Source organism: Cygnus atratus, chromosome 17, assembly GCF_013377495.2.
Source record: "Cygnus atratus isolate AKBS03 ecotype Queensland, Australia chromosome 17, CAtr_DNAZoo_HiC_assembly, whole genome shotgun sequence".
Taxonomy (NCBI): domain Eukaryota; kingdom Metazoa; phylum Chordata; class Aves; order Anseriformes; family Anatidae; genus Cygnus; species Cygnus atratus.
In genome coordinates this window covers 5702542-5718776 of record NC_066378.1, presented here as the reverse complement: position 1 = coordinate 5718776, position 16235 = coordinate 5702542, and the positions used below count along the sequence as shown (strand labels likewise).

Here is a 16235-nt window from a genome sequence, read left to right as displayed (position 1 = left end):
CAGAGGGAAGGAGAATGGCACCTGGGCAAATTCAGCAGTGGCTATGTTCTCTTGCAGGGACACGGAGAGAGGAGGAGGGTTAGGGATAATATATTACTCTTAGGTTCACCTTGAAAAGATTTTAGGGCGATGCAGAAAATGCAGCCGTTAGGTCCACATTACTTATTTACTTTGTTTGTTAAACTCCTCCTAAGCCACCATTTGCTTTCCCTTCCTGCCTGAAACACTAACATGGACTTGTCCTTTGTCAGCCCTGGGGACATTCTCAGTGACTGGTTTCCTGACAAACCATCTGGAAGTTTCTTGTTAAAAATAGGTCATGGGTGACACGATAGTTCCACTTAAATACTTTCAAACAGGTAAATCAGAGAAATGCCTGACAGCAACATAATACAGATAAGCAAGGGATCTGATCATTTCTCTCTAGGATGTTGGTAGTGCTACAAACTGTAGTGAGCCGCCTCTCCACCTGCTGAATGCTCTAACACTTGATAAACTATTTTCTTGCTACACAGCTTAAAAACTTGTCCTGCTGCTCACTTCCATGAGTTGAAATGCGAAGTATTTGCTTCCAACCAACACTGAGACTCAGGCCACACTGCCAGGTACCTAAATACTGAATTAGGATACTGTGTTTAGGTATTGAAATCTGAAATTTGGCCCCAAAGGCTGAGTTTAAGATTGGTCTTGATTAAAAGAAATAAAAGGAAAAAAAAAGAAAAAAAAAGGAATGAAAAATAGATTCCCACCTTTACCAAGTTCACAGGTGTTCTTGGATAAATGCATACACCCACTGAATGGTCCACAGTTAGCACCCGAAGCATATCAGCCTGCCACACACCACTAGATCTTTGCTTATACAGAACTTTGTGCTTATGGAAATAAGTTATGTTGCTGCTTATGGAAAGCAGATTTATAATGTACATCAACTAATAAATCTCCCCAAATGTTTAAAAATCTGTTCTAGGTTTTTAGTAGTAAATAACACATCTATATTTTAGAATCCATATTAAATAGGGACAGACTGCTGCCTTATTCTCTTATCATCAATTACCACCATGCAATGCTTCAGCAAATTTCTTCTAAGTATCTTCTGTATTTCTTCTCCACCCAGACAGTAACTTACACCTCAGAAGCCTTTTTTTGCTTCTAAATCTGGGTTCTCAAACACAAAAATTAATATGATTAAGTTCTGTTTTCAGACACCAGATGAAATCCTCAGTACCTTGCCCAGTGCTCCTGTTGTTTCTGTTATTAAAAGATTTCAAATTGCCCCCTACTTGTTGAGCAATAGTGAGAGTTAATTATTTTCAGCTATAAAAACATGTGACAGGTGGATTAGGAAGAAAGCTTCTAGTACTTGCTAAGTGGCTTATTATACAACTGACTTTTGGGCATTGTTTGCAGACAATTTATTCTGGGCTGGTTTTCTTCATAGCTTGTTTCTTGCCATCCAGTCCTCTGCTGTGAAGCACAGCTAATTCTCTGGTCCCATGTGCACACTGTGAGCACAGACACTGCTGATGCACCCTGTGGGGCTCCCACTCCACTTTACACCCGCGTTCTGCTGAGGCTAGGGTGTGGTGAGGAGCTCCTATGGCAGCTGCTTCTTCTGGATGTGGAGAAGATTCCCCGCAGCATGTTCTCACTTGTCTCCACAGAGTGTATTGGAAAAGACCTGGATGTGATCCTGATCCTCTGTAGGTAGCCTGGCAGAGAACAGGGCAAAGCTTCTCATTTAATGTGGTTTTCCCAGGCATCAGGTTGACTGGTGATGGTTTTCTGCTGATGGTTGCAGCAAAGAAGAACGTATACATTGGCAAAATAAGTAGTTGAAGTTTCTTCCTGTATATTTATAACTAAGTTAATAGAAGTACAGCATCTTTAAATGGCATGAATGTAAACATAACATTTCCAGAGCGTATTATGGTCATGCTGGACACAAGTGGAGAGGCAGATGTATTTCTCAGACGAGAAGTCTGTGCAAGAGCTATCTTTCACTGTCTACAGTTTACAACATAGGAAAAATATATCTAAACTTTTGTTCACTTGTGTTTGGTGCTAGAAGTCATTCACACACACACATGGGCAACAGCACGTCTCTCTGCTTTTGGGTGACACTGAGATTTGAGAACGAACAGGATTTTGAGACAAGACAACCAAGAGCAAGACACCTGCAAGCTAGGAAATGCAGAAATACTTTTCATTTGTGCAGTCTGGAGAGAGCAGGGAGGGGCAGGTGGAAAGAGTAAAACGGTCGAAGCAAAAAGTGCTGGTAGCATCACAATGGTACCAAAATACTCTGACATTCCTTTGGTGAGGATCACAGAGAGGACAGGAGACAGGAGGGAAGACAAGGCAGTAGAGAAGATGCAGGGTGGAAGCTGGAGATGGACTGAAGAGACTGCCTGGGTGAGGGAGAGCCCGGCACAAACTGCCAGGAAGTGCAGGTCAGAGGAGAACTGGGCAAAACGGAGAAGTCCTCCGACATCCAGAGGTCCTCAACTCAGCCACCTTTGTGGCTAATCCCCAAGTCAGCATTTTTCTGCTTTCCCCAGATCCCTGGAAGGATGGGCACCTTCTGCAGCTGGCCATATGCCACACGCCTGGTGAGGAATGACACGCATTTAATACTTCCAGAGTTAGGGGCCCCATCCTGCGAGTACACGTCAGAAAACACTAATTCCAACTCCTTGCGTTTTTTCTGACTATGGCCTGAAATCAGGTGTCCTCAGACTGATTAAGCAAAGACAATCAGTGGTTACATTTTAATTGGTCTGATTGGTTACATTTTAATTGACGCACTTAACAAGTTGGTTAATTGTTACTGAATTAACACACCTTCATAAACTGGAAAAATGTATGTCAATCATTTAGGTCAATTTTCTTATGCGAAGCATTAGGCAGAAACGCATCTTGAAAAGTGATTCTCAGAGACTTTCATATTCATATTGTTGTTTAAAAAACAAATCACCAAGGCCTGTTGGACCGATTGATAACCATTGCAGCAGAGAAAAATAGTTACCGCTGCAGTCCTCAGCCCGCTCCTCTGCACAAGCCACCCCGCACTCCCTGTGCAGCTTGGTCCCAGTCTGTCTGTCTGGGATTCTTCCAGACCCCGAAGACACACAGATTTCCCACCTGGGGCACTGCCAAGTGCAGCCACTCACCAGCAGAAGGACTTTCCCCCTAGACTTTGCTCGTAAAAACCTTTTAACAGAAAAACGTTGGAGACTACTAGATAAAGAGGTTATTTGAGAATTATGGATAAAAGTAAAGATGTCATTTTTTTATTTTACAGTCAGGATGCAAAGCTGAAATTCAACTTCCCTAGCATCTACGCTGTTACAGGGACACAGACTTGAACTTTCAGGCAGTGACTATTACCCTTGAAGAGTCAACTGACCCCACAATCCACGTGTTGAGTGCATATGCTTAGTCAGGCTTAGTCATGTTTCACAGTCAGGCTTCAGAAGGCTTTACCATGGTGAGGCTCAAAGTAACAGGACCTTCTTCTTCGGTGTGATGAGTGATTACCCAACCTATGTCTTGGGGAGGCCAGGCCAGTCCGCTCTGGTTTGTGCCGGTCCCTGGACTTTGGTTTCCATTAGTGGCTTTTCGTTGTCCTTTACTCATCTCCTGCAGCTCTGTGTCAGCTGTCGCTTGAGCTTCTCTTCCCAACTGACCTGGCATGAATGCACAACTCACCAAAATGACCGGCAGTTTCATCAGTAACCAACACAATAATGACAAACCAATAGCAAGAACTTCATGACAAACCAAAGAGAGTGTAAACACTGAAAGAGAATGAAACGATGTGTTGAAATATTATCTCGGGCTCCTCTTTCTCTATATATAGACTGACTTTTTCCAAAGTATCCGAAGAAAGCGTCAGGAAAGACCTAGCCTGCAAGCTGAGATGACTACCTTTGCATGCAAGTTAGTATATGTTTCTCTTTTTTTTCCCCCAAATAGAATATGTTTCTTTTTTTTTTCCCCCAAATAGATTTTTTCAGTACAGATTTTTTTTCCTTTCTGCTATTCTAAAAGACCTATTGCATAAATTAAGTACAGAAGGAAAAATAAATCTGAATCAAATGTGGTTAAAATAATAGTATGAAGACATAATTGAGAGATATCAAATATCTTGCAAGGAATGATTTTTAAAAAGCAAAGAAAACTGGATTTGAGAGCACTTCTTTTATATATTTAATGCCTGATACATGATAGAGGAAGATAAACCAAGGGAGTTCAGAGCAGAGCAAAAAAACAAGGCTGCGTGATTTGACAGATGGAGGAGGACCAGAGGACTGAAAAAGTCCTCCACAATAAAGGAGTTATCAATAACTAAGTATCTGAAAGATTAAAACACCAAAGGATGGAAATCAATCTTTTCCTGTCAAGGAGGTATAGGAAAAAATACACAGAAAAGATAAAACAAAGATGTTTTTAAAAAGCAATTTTAGGATGAATATTAAATAAATATATTTTTTAAAGTCTTCCTGATTTCAAAATCTATTAGAGTGGCAAAGCCACCCAAGAGATGCAACACAAAAATCAAGCAACGGTGTTATGATACAGAATGAAGATAAGACTAAGAAATTTGCTGCGGGTGCAATATACATTTTGCACGTAGAACAGGGCTTACTGATTTTGTTGCTGATGGTCTGTCTCATGCTGACGTGTGGCATCTTTAGTAGCATGCCATCATTTGATTTATGAACGCACCAAATACCAGATTTATTCAGAACCAAGTTCTCTAAAGCCAACAGTTTTACAACATGGATAAATTTGATGCCCATTGAAACAATAACATTCATCTGATTAGAAATCAGCTTGTAAATGTTTAGCAGTTATTGCTCAGCATTGCCTTTGGATACGATTTGTTCTAGAGATAAAAGTGCAGCATCATGCCATCATTGCTGGACACATCCCCGCTAGGACTCTCCGTAACGGAGCATGGGGAGTGGGAGGGACTAGCGATCCCATGCTAGTGCCGATTAAGTTGCCCAAAGCTGGAGCCAGGAGCACTGAAGTGTGAATCTGGGTGCTGGGAGAAGTTCTCTCCTCTCCACAAATTTCTTACTGCCCTGTGCTTTCGCTGCTGTGGTCTTCCACTGTGCTAGCTGTAAGAGTTCCCACAGGCAAAACAGGACACCTGGGGCATGTCTGAATAGCTGCACTAGCTTGCTTTGCTGTTTTTCTTCCTGCCAGAAAATGAGCTACAACCTCTTCCTCCTGGCTTTTGTCCTGGGCATTGGTGGAACTTTCCAGTGTGGGTTGCAGGTCTCCATTATCAATTCTCCTGCCGAGGTAAGCACAGACAGCTCAACAACTGAGCTCTCAGCATGGATTTCAGTGTCCTCGTGCACTCCTCTCTCTATTTCCAGCCACTAGTTTTTCCGTTCTGCTCTCAAAACTAGACTTGTGGCTTCCTGGTTCTCAGAGTAGCTGCCATCGCTCTTGTGTTTCATTGCTTTTTAACTTCTGTCTGGTATCACGAAACTGGGAAAGGGGAGGATGAGGAATATCTATGAAGTCAGCCATGTTTCCATGACCGAGTTGTGTTGTTCACAGGACATTTTGCTCTTTCCAGTGCTCAGGGACTGCTTTGTAGCAGGTCCTTGGCTATGCACACTAGGTCTATGTGAATGCCTCTAAGGTGAAACAGGGCAGCAAAGAACTGTAGCTCTGGAGCTGAGGTCAGCACTGACACCACAGCTGAAAAAGGAGAATTAGGCAGGGTGTTTGTCATCTTCAGTGGTGCTGAGGACATTGAGCTTGTAGTATCACCACATTGCGAAGCCTCATCCTGAATGAGGACACCTTGAAGTTATCTAGAGCAGGTCAGAGAGACCCCAGAATGGTACACATCAAGGGACAAATCCTGACCTCACTGAGGTCAACTGAAGTCAAATGTGAATTTCACCCGAGGCATCAAGCAGGATGCAGAAGTTGGACAAGAGGAACAAGTGGGAATGGAGGGGAAAGCTGGGTAACAAAACAGTCAGGGTCTAGCATATAAACAGAAGACCAACTTGTCCTTCTCTTAGTGGCACCCACTACTGATATTTAATATTGATAGTTACTGTGATTCATTGCACTGTGTTGCTAAAACATGGACTCCAGTAATGTTACTGGCAAAATTCCCTTTCATTTCACTGGGGCTAAGGTTTCAGCCCAGGTGTTGACAGAAATGTATCAAACAAGACAAGTAAGTAGGTAAGAGAAGCAAAAAAGAGGTGCAATTATTAGGAAACATGTTGATTGAGTCAATTTCTGTTTTTCTTTTAAAGTACATCAAAAGTTTCATCCGGGAGGCCTGGCTGAAGAGATATGGATTTTCTCCCAGTGAAGAGATAATTACTTTGATGTGGTCCTTCGTTGTGTCCATTTACAGCATCGGTGGGCTCCTGGGCTCCTTGTCTGCCGGATATTTGTCTGTTAGATTTGGAAGGTAGGAATAATGATTATACTGGTCTTTCTGTTTATGCCAACACCTGCAAAAACAAGTGCTTGTCTCTTGGTAGAAACGCTGCTTGTAAAGTGGTGCTGTGAGCAGCCCAGTGCCGCTTCAGATCAGTTCAGTGAAAAAAGAGAATGGTAAAAACTGCCAATGATCAAGGAAAATCATGCCATGGTCCTTGTAAAGTCAAAAGCCAGTTTAATTCAGAGAAACCTCTTGGGGAGTGCATACCTTTTAAACATGGATTTCCCAGACACCTTCTCACAAAGGCTGTTCCTCAGTGTAGGTACTGGCTCCAGAAGAATACATGCAAGTGGTGCTGTAGGCATGAAAAGCTCCAGCTAGCTTTTCAGTCTGTGACAAAATTTTCCCATTTCTCATTTACTTCACAGCAGCTGATCTCAGTCTAACCATGATATAATTTATCTCTTCTGTCCAGCTGTGAATGACACACTGGCAGTATTCATGCTCATATTAATTTAAATGAATTCCAGGAAGAAGGTCATGCTGCTCACCAACATCCCCGTTCTGTTTAGCGCAGCTCTGATGGGACTCAGCCGGCTGTCTGGATCCTTTGAGATGATCATCATTGGGAGATTATTAGCTGGAGTTTGTGGAGGTAAATTTTCATTTCTACATATGGGATTAAATACCTGGGAGAGCAGTGGCTGAGGGTCACAAGGTTTTACCAGTCTGACTACATAAATTACAGATTTTCACTAAACTCTGAAGAGTGCCTGATTACTGAATGCACTTTTTGCTAAGAAAACACAAACATAATTAAATTAATCATGTGTGACAGTTCCATTTCTCATTTTTTTTACCTTCACATCCAATCCATATAAAAAGTACTACCAACTTGTGAAAAAGCCAAAGCACGTGATATTTCAGGGAGAATACTCATTCAACAGAAAGCTAACCTCAGTTTTTTCTGTTGCTGCTGTTGTGGCTGACACTGCCTTCCATATTACAGACAAGGGAATGGTTTTCAAGCCAGGCAATTGTAATTTCCAGATGTCCCAGAAGGTTACACTCTATCAGTGTTTTGATCCCTGAGCAGCTGGATAAAGAAAATACTAACCAGCAAATGAATAAATAAATAAATTTTAGTGAGGATAAGTATTAATTCACTGAGTAAATGGAATATATGGTGTGATTATGTTAACTTGTTCGTTTCAAGCATAAAATAAAACACAAGAGATCCTGAGTATACACTGACATATCTAATCTGGGATTAAAGGGAGCAACAGCAATCCCGTTTCTGTGCCTGGAGGAGCCATGGTAAGAGAAGGCCAGCCTGATGAAGTACCGACTTCCCAGGAGAACATACTTGCTTAGTGAAATACTTAGCAAAGACTCAATGCCAAGGTGTTGGGAATACATTTCATGTGAGGCAGACCCATACTCAGCCCTGTAAAAATACATCTGAGAGCCTAACCCTATATACCTTGCCCCTCCAAAACACCAGCCCGACACGAGTTTGTACTGCCCCATCTCACAGTCATTTGTTGCTGCAGGTTTGGGTCTGAATATCCACATCATGTATGCTGGGGAATGTGCCCCGCAGAAGCTGCGTGGGGTGATTGCCATAACAGCTTCCACTGCCATCGCCATCGGAAAGTTTATAGGATTTGTTCTGGGTCTCAGGTAAGGGGGTCTGAGAGCTACTTATTTTCTTCTGTTATTAAAATATGTGCATATCTCAATGCAAACCTACAGATAGGCAAGTCAATAAGTTTTTTAGACATGTTTTCAGGGTACCTTAGGTAGCCAGACCAAATTGGCTCAGCATGAATTCCAGACTTAAGTAAATGGAAAACAGAAATCATACAAATATTTAATACTGAAGAATGATGTTGCTTCCTGGCAAACACAGATCAAAATACAGAAATGAAAACCTTTAACAGATGAGTTTTACTTTTTACTTTTTTAAGAAGGAACAGGGAGCATCAGATCAACCCAAACCTTCCTGAAAACACACAAGAAGCAGCACACCCACTCATCAGGCACTCATGCAAAACCAGAAAGCTATGGTGGATTCCTGCCCCTCAGCCCAGGCCCTGTCTGCCTGTCCTGTGCCAAAGGCAGTCTGTCCTGTCCCCGGTCACAGGTCGTTCTGCCCACAGTGTACTCAGAGCTGCTTTTTGGGAAAGCCAGTCCCAGGCCGGGAACCCGCAGATCCTGTCTTTGTTGTAACTTGGTGGTAACTCTTTGCAGCAGAAGCAGAGGGATCAGCCACTGCAGGTTCTTTCTGGGTGCTCTGCCATGCCAGTGCTCCTCTCTGGGGACTTGCAGGACGCAGTTAGGGTGCTGCACTCTCTGCTGAGCAACAGGTGGCAACACTGTGTACTTTTTGTGCTGCAGGCAGCGGCATTGTGCTCTCCTCTTCCTCCTCCCTTCGAGATTTCATTTTTCTGGACTGAGAAATGCTGGAGACCCCTCGGTGACAGCTGCCGGGACACACGCAGCGGAACCGAGGGACCAGCCCGTGTCCCATGTGCTCACATGGCCAGTGCACAGCGATGCTCAGCTCCCCTCAATCTGCTGGTTTTGTTTCAGAGAAGTCCTCGGGGTGGATGCTCTCTGGCCAATTCTCATGGCAGCAAACGCGCTTCCTGCCCTCGTTCAGCTTTTCACCCTGCCTTTCTTCCCAGACTCACCCCGCTACCTGCTCATCGACAAAAATGACAAGGAGGGGTGCATCAAAGGTAAGGAAATGGGCCGCAAAGTATTCATTTTAGCAAAAAGTGTTAAAATTCAGTAAAGCCCCACAGAAGCCTGGAAGAGATGTTCACTTGGGAAAGAGACTCTTGGCCTTTTGGCTCTGAAACCATCTGCAGTTTTAACAAAAGACAGCCCCTTCTGCTCTGGTGTTAGAGCTGTCTTGGCACTAGTATTTGCCTTGTCCTCTGCCAGGATCCTCTGGGGGACACAAGCACAGGGAGCTTGTGCCCTGAGCAATCAGGGCACGGATCCAGCACACCCTGGCTCTGTGCAAGAAATGGATGCTCCCTACCAGCATGCCATATCCACAAGCATTCCAGGTCTTCAGCAAGCCTAACAGCAGCCACTGACATGAACAGAGAAAGAGCCACTATGGCTTTTTGGAATATGAAGAGGGAGAACTCTGGATGTAATTTATTTTTTATCATAGGAACTGTTTTTCCTTGTTTTGGTGTGTGCCTGAGAGCTGTACGTGTAGCAGGAGTGGAGTTGGGGAAGGATCGGTGAGAATTTAGGCTCAATTTACACTGAAACCCTGTAAACAGCTACTGGCCAGTGGTGAGGTCATGATTAAGATTTATGAGTAAAATCAGTTCACAATGAACTGGGTCAGCATCTAGGCTGAACCCAGATCTCTAGGAAGTTCACACAGGCAAAGAGCCTGAAGCTGAAATAAAACTCTGCAAGGCAGGACGTACTCCCTGAGTCTGTGCTGGGGAGCGTGGACCAGGAGTCACCTTCTCTTCCCGTCCATCCAGCTGTGAAGCAGCTCTGGGGAGACGGTGACCACGTGGCCGAAATAGATGACATGACTGCAGAGCAAGAAGCCATACGTGGGGAGAAGGCTAAGCACGTCTGTGATCTTTTTCGTGACAAAGCTGTCCGCTGGCAGCTCATCACTCTCTTCCTTGTCTCCGCATGCACGCAGTTAATTGGAGTCAATGTGGTATGTGTGCTACTTCTCTCTGCTTTTTAGACTGTTCACAGTTCCTTGGCAAAAAGTAAGTTCTGCAATGAGTAGTAAAATGCTGATTGCAACAGGGGCTGTAAGGAGGGGATCTGTCAGTGTTTATTATAATCTATTCCCATGGAAGCTTGGGAGCTGGGATAAGGTGAGACCTGTGTTTAGCAAGTGTCATCTGAAGGCATCTCTATTATGATAACACATTTCAAAAATCAGATTAATTTTGCAAATTCAGAAAGACTTGATATTCATAAAACCAATTTCTACCCCTTTCTTGCAGCAGTAAATATATCAGGAAGGGTCAGTATAAATTTAGCATATTCATGGTGGAATTTCTTCTGCGTTAGGAGGACTTACATCTGGAAAAACAGTAACGATTGAAATCACGGCAGAGATTTAAAGATTCGATAGAAAGATAATTTAAACCATTTGCTTAGCAAGTACTGTCAATATTTCTAAGTGCTCCGTGTCCTGCACATGAGACACTAAAACAGGATGTGTGCTCCATGTCCTGCACGAGACACTAAAGGATAAGGAATGATGTAACCTGTAATATAAAACAAAGGCCAGTGCTAAAAGCAAGCCAAAAAAAGAAAAAAAGTCCATGTGTTACTGAGTTAGAAACAGAGCTGCTAGAAAAAGCTCTTCTACACAAATGACTCTCATGAAAACATTGAGGATTAATTACTGAAATCAAGATTTTCTTTTCCTAAGGCCTGATTAGTTATTATCTGTCAAAAAAGGCAAAACTAGTGTAAATATAACCACCTAGGAACAACCTTCACACGTTTCTGTACTTTCCAGGTTTACTTTTATGCATACAATGTCTTCCTACAAGTCGGAATCTCCCCTGCTCAAACCCGCTACGTCTCCCTGGGAGTTGGGGTCACTGAGATCCTCACCACGGTTCTGTGTGTAAGTGGATCTTCAGCTGAATTTCATCCTGCTGTAATGCCTGTTTCATTTCAATCTTTAGAAACTACTGCAAATCGAGCTCCGGGAATGAAAGTCCTGCAACAGATCAGCAGTACTTTGTACTGAACCTGCAAAACCAACTCCTTTCTCAGCAGGACTCTCGGATGTAGATTCATGGCAATGAACAGTGCAAACATTTCCACTTTGCTGTCCTCCCAGCTATTCTGTGCCTGCAGAGTGCTGCCCCAGTCCTGCCCTGCCCATGCAATGCTCCCCACAGCCCTGCATCTCCCCAGCTTGCCCCAGCACCTGCTCCCGGTCCAGCTCCCCAGAGCCCCCTGATCTGGCTGCTGAAGGCTCCTCCTCGTGCCTGCCCCTGGAGCTGACAGCGTGTCCTCCTGGTTCCAGGGCTACCTCGTAGAGCGGACGGGGAGGAAGACACTGCTGTGGAAAAGCTACACAGTGATGGCAGTGGCTTTAGGGCTTCTCACAGTCATGCTCACACTACAGGTAAGGCCTCACTTGTGCATTTGAGTTGAGCATCACATCTTCCATTTTATTCTATGGCAGACATCATTACTATTTCCCATCCCCCAAATCACTCTTTAGCTGTAGCAGAATTATTCTGGGGGCTAACCATCATACTGACAGTTCCCAGCCATGTACACACAGATTCAAGGCAATAGGTTTATACAGCCCTGACTGCTGCCAAGACTATCTCCTTGTGAAGTGTGTGGAAACTGAGGACACAGATGTTTATGATACCAAACAGTGATGAAGATTGACCCTGTTTCTAAGGGAGCTGGACAAATAAAATTTTACTTTCAGGTTTAATTTGCTTTTTTGTTTCCCATCACAGGATTCTTTCTCCTGGGTACCATATTGCTCTGTTGTACTCATCTTTATCTACATCATGAGCTTTGGCATTGGGCCAGGTTGGTATTTCATACTGGAATGTTTTCATATACTCCTGCCTTCCTCACACAGCCTTTAAGAGAGGTATAGCTGCTCCACAGCCAGCATGAGTCTATGCTCCTGATTCAGTGGGGGGAGATGTTCCAGGTCCTGGAGCAATCCATCGTGTGGTAGGAGTTAAAATTTCATTTCTTACCGCATTCCTGCATGCCTTTCTCCTGAAGGAGCAAGCAGCACCTCAAACACGTCCAGGTCAGATAAAGCCATCAACTTCCATGGTGATATGAAGTATGAGTTACAGTAGCATCTTGCAAAATTTTTGATTTTTCCTTTTTTCTCCAATGTTTTCTCAGCTGGAGTATTATGCCTCCTGCCCACAGAAATATTTATTCAGTCATACAGACCAGCTGCTTATGTTTTTAATGGTGCTTCAAACTGGATCCAACTCTTCTTCCTTGGCCTTGTGTTCCCTTTCATTGTGGTAAGCAAAGCATGGTGTGTTAAAACTCTGTTTGGAGGAAGAGGTACGGCCCTTCTTGAACCCAAAGCCTGCTTCTCCTTTTCAACACTTAATGGACAGAGCCCACACTAACTGCAGTTCTGATGGTCTCTTGCTTTTTACCTAGATACGTAGCTGAAGTGTAGCAAACCCACAAAATGCTGCTAACTGTGCACCCTGAGAGTAACACTGGCAAACACGGAAGGGGTGACAGGCATCGACACAGCCAGAAGTCATCTGAATGTCATGAGGGGCTCCCTGCTTTTCCCTCCTTGTCCTGTGTGTCCTTTGGGGTTGATGTGGAAAATGGCCATGCCTGTATTTGTCCCAGAGGTCTCACCCAGCACTAATAAGTCGCAGGGAAACAGAAGCCCCTAACATCTGGGGACTGTGCAAGGAGGGACAGCACTAACACACAATGTACCTTCCCCAGTCTAGCACTGACTGAGAAGGAGTAGAGAGGAACAGTAACTGAAATGTAGCTCAGCACCTCTCTGAATTGTCAAGCAATGACATTCAATGCCTGCTGAGTGTACAGCTTCCCTCCCTAGGGCAGGAAAGGAGAATTAGCTTGCCGTAACACGCAGTGCTGTTCCCAAGGTGGCTGCAAGCAGGACTTACACCAAGTGTTTTAGTGAATACAAAACCAGAAACGCATATCATAAGAGAAAGATATCTAAATCAATTTATATGAACTTATTTTCTCCTTTCTTTTCCAATAGGAAGGCCTTGGTAGTTTCTGTTTCATCATTTTCCTGGCATACTGTCTGTCCATGGCTATCTTCGTTTTCCTGGTGGTGCCAGAGACCAAAGGAAAGACGATGCTGCAGATCATGGAGGAGTTCAACCGCCTGAACCACCGTGGGAAGAAGGGACAGCCGGCTGTACCACAGAATAACTGCTCACTGATGATTGTTACTAGACTTTAATACCGAACTCTCCAGTCCATATTTTGTTTGAGGACTATTTTGTTCATATTGTGAAACTACAGCTTTCTTGAGCTGCTTGTGACCATGTTTTTGTGACCTGCAGCACGGTCTTTATATATATATATATATTTCTTTTTGGAGGATATTCATTGCCACATTTGAAGGAGAAAGGTATAAAGGACATTAAATTCCTGGGGAGAAGGAGACACTATGTTAGAGAAGCATCCAAACATAACCTGCCATCTCTAGCCAAAGTTACTGCTTTGTACGTTGTTTCTGAGATTCTTCTGTTTGGACATACAGCAAGTACCAGTACTGCAAGAAAGCATGACGAAGAAAGCAGAGCTGCAGACAAGCACGAGTAGGCTAATCCACAGTGGGTCTGTTCTCCTTCATCAGTAATGGCAATGAAGCATGTCTTTAGCCTGGACTTACTGCATGTCAGAGAGGAGGAACACAGTTTCAATGGGATTCAGTTCCTAAGAGTTTCTGGTACCGATGAGACAAAGAAGTGTGGTGCCTCTCCCAGAGAACCCAACCTGTGTGTGTCTGAGTATTTGCTTGTCTCTACAGGTCTCCAAGTACTCCACATTCCCATTACAAAATTCAGGAAAAGGGCCTCACTTTTTGTATTCATTGCTATACAATGTGACACACCCTTGCTTGTAGTGCTTTGCAGTTTACTGATAAGGAAATAAAAAAATAGAGACTTGGAAAACACATCCCACTGATAGTGCCTGCATTTGGCTTTCAGTGATTGAAGAGTCAGGGACAGAGGAGAGCCCATCTCTGGGACTGTGTCGTCAGGGTCAAGGTATCCTGTGTCTCTTCTGGAAATGAGACCTTCACTACTGGCTGTTGCAGATGCTGCAATAAAATGCAATAAAATTCGCAAAAGGACCCGAATGTCGAGTGGCAGTTTCTTTTGCACCCTTATCCTCCTGCTTTTTGATCGTCACACCACCCTCTAACAAGATTTGTGGCAGTGCCAAGAGCTGATAACAAAAGCAGTGGCCTTCCCCCGATGTGCTGGGTTTACATGATAAGGGTTTGGTAGTGGGGGGCTGCAGGGGTGGCTTCTGTGAGCAGAGCCCAGCAGCTGCCCCGTGTCAGACAAAGGCCATTTCCAGCAGGTTCCAAAAGGGACCCGCTGCTGGTCAGAGCCAAGCCAGTGAAGGCAGATTTAAGGAAGGGTGAAAACACTGCACAACAGCAACTGGGAGACAAGGGTGAGAAAATGTGAGAGAAACAACCCTGCAGACACCAAGATCAGTGCAGCAGGAGGTGCTCCAGGAGTGGGAGCAGGCTGTCCCCCTGCAGCCCATGGGTCCCACACGGAGCAGATCTCCACACTGCAGCCCGTGGAGGAGCCCCCGGTGGAGCAGGTGGATGTGGCCTGGAGGAGGCTGTGGCCCATGGAGAGCTCCCGCAGGAGCAGGCCCCGGGCTGGAGCTGCAGCCCGTGGAGAGGAGCCTACGCAGGAGCAGGGAGCTGGGGGGAGCTGCTGCCTGTGCCTTTGAAAAGAAAGGATTAGGTAAGACTTCTATCATTAAAAAAAAAGTCTTAACTTGGCCTGGTCTTTCTCAACCTTACTGGTTTACAGTGAGGAGTGGTTTTGTGTCTTTTAAGTGTCCTTTAAGACACTAAAAGCTCATTTCCTTATACCCGTCTTTCTACAGTGTCATCTTGCTCAGCATTCCTGACTTCTTCCCTTCTTCCCCCCTACTAGTAAGTACTGTCTGCAAGAGGGAAATCATAGTAAATCATTAATGCTGCCATAAACCAGCATGTATTGGGAATAAAGGTTAAATGAGCACTTGTGGAATTTGCAGTGTATCCATTTGATTTCCAGGATCACAAACGTGCAACATATGGCATCTTTGGAAATAAATCCCTTGGTGACAAGGGTATCAGGTGAGCTACTTCCTCGGTATGGAATAAGCACGTTCCTTGTAATGCTCTAATCTTAGGTGAAAAGACATCCCTTCTAAGGGGACTCCATTCCAAGGTGTCTGACCTTATCCCCAAATGGTTTGCTGTTAGCCTGGCAGACCCCTTTGAGAGGGAAAGGAAAAATAAGAAAAGACCTGCAAGGGGCCAGCATGAAAAGGTCCGGAAACAGACACAACATCAACTTTGACACAAGAAACAAAAGAAGTTAAAAGGAAAGGAGGAGTTTGTAAGAAGCGAGACAAAACCCAAATAAAGATAGGGATTTCTGCAGTAGTAATTGAAGAGAAAGGTGGATTCTGAGGTGTTTTGGAAGTGAGAACATTTGAAGAGTCTGCGCTTGAGGGGAAGGAATGAAACATGCTGCTACAGCTGATGTGGAGGTGATGCTGATTTCAGGGAGGATGCGAATGGAGCGGGTGGGCAGAGGAACTACTTCACTGCACTGATGTGCCACAAGGTGCCCAGGCAGAGGCTTTGGAGAGAGTGTGATGGGGCCGCCCAGCTGGAGAAAGGTCGAGGCGTGACTCAGCAAGCTTGCTGGGGCTGCCGGGCACGGGGACGCGCGCGCTGAGCTGCTGGTCACTGTGATGCGACAAGCACTGCTCAGCAAGGCTTCTGTTGTCCTCAGAGCCGCCACCCCTTCGGCACTAACCACAGACGGCTACATCGTTGTAGGATGCTATGTTGTACTTAATGTAGTATGAAATGTTCTTTGTAGAAGCCTGAAGGAATAAAGAAGGAATTTGCACTCTTTGTAAATAGTCAAGTCTTCTTTTGAGTCAAAATAGTTTTTTTTTCAAGATGGAAAGTACTTCTTAAAGTCAACCCTCAAGCCAGAGCAGAATGAGCTCCCTGCTCTGGCACAGGCAC

The 16235-nt window shown here is 44.4% G+C and overlaps 1 protein-coding gene across 1 annotated transcript; it reads left to right on the top strand.

Annotated features, from left to right (window-relative positions):
• Positions 1–4910: 4910 nt before the first annotated feature.
• On the top strand, positions 4911–13412 carry LOC118252836 (solute carrier family 2, facilitated glucose transporter member 11-like). Its single transcript, XM_050714276.1, has 12 exons — positions 4911–4949; positions 5215–5313; positions 6297–6457; positions 6961–7085; positions 7984–8113; positions 9026–9174; positions 9949–10136; positions 10959–11069; positions 11478–11579; positions 11929–12004; positions 12338–12465; positions 13206–13412. Exons 1-12 carry the CDS (start codon positions 4911–4913, stop codon positions 13410–13412), a joined length of 1515 nt encoding a protein of 504 aa, XP_050570233.1.
• The last annotated feature ends 2823 nt before the right edge of the window (positions 13413–16235 follow it).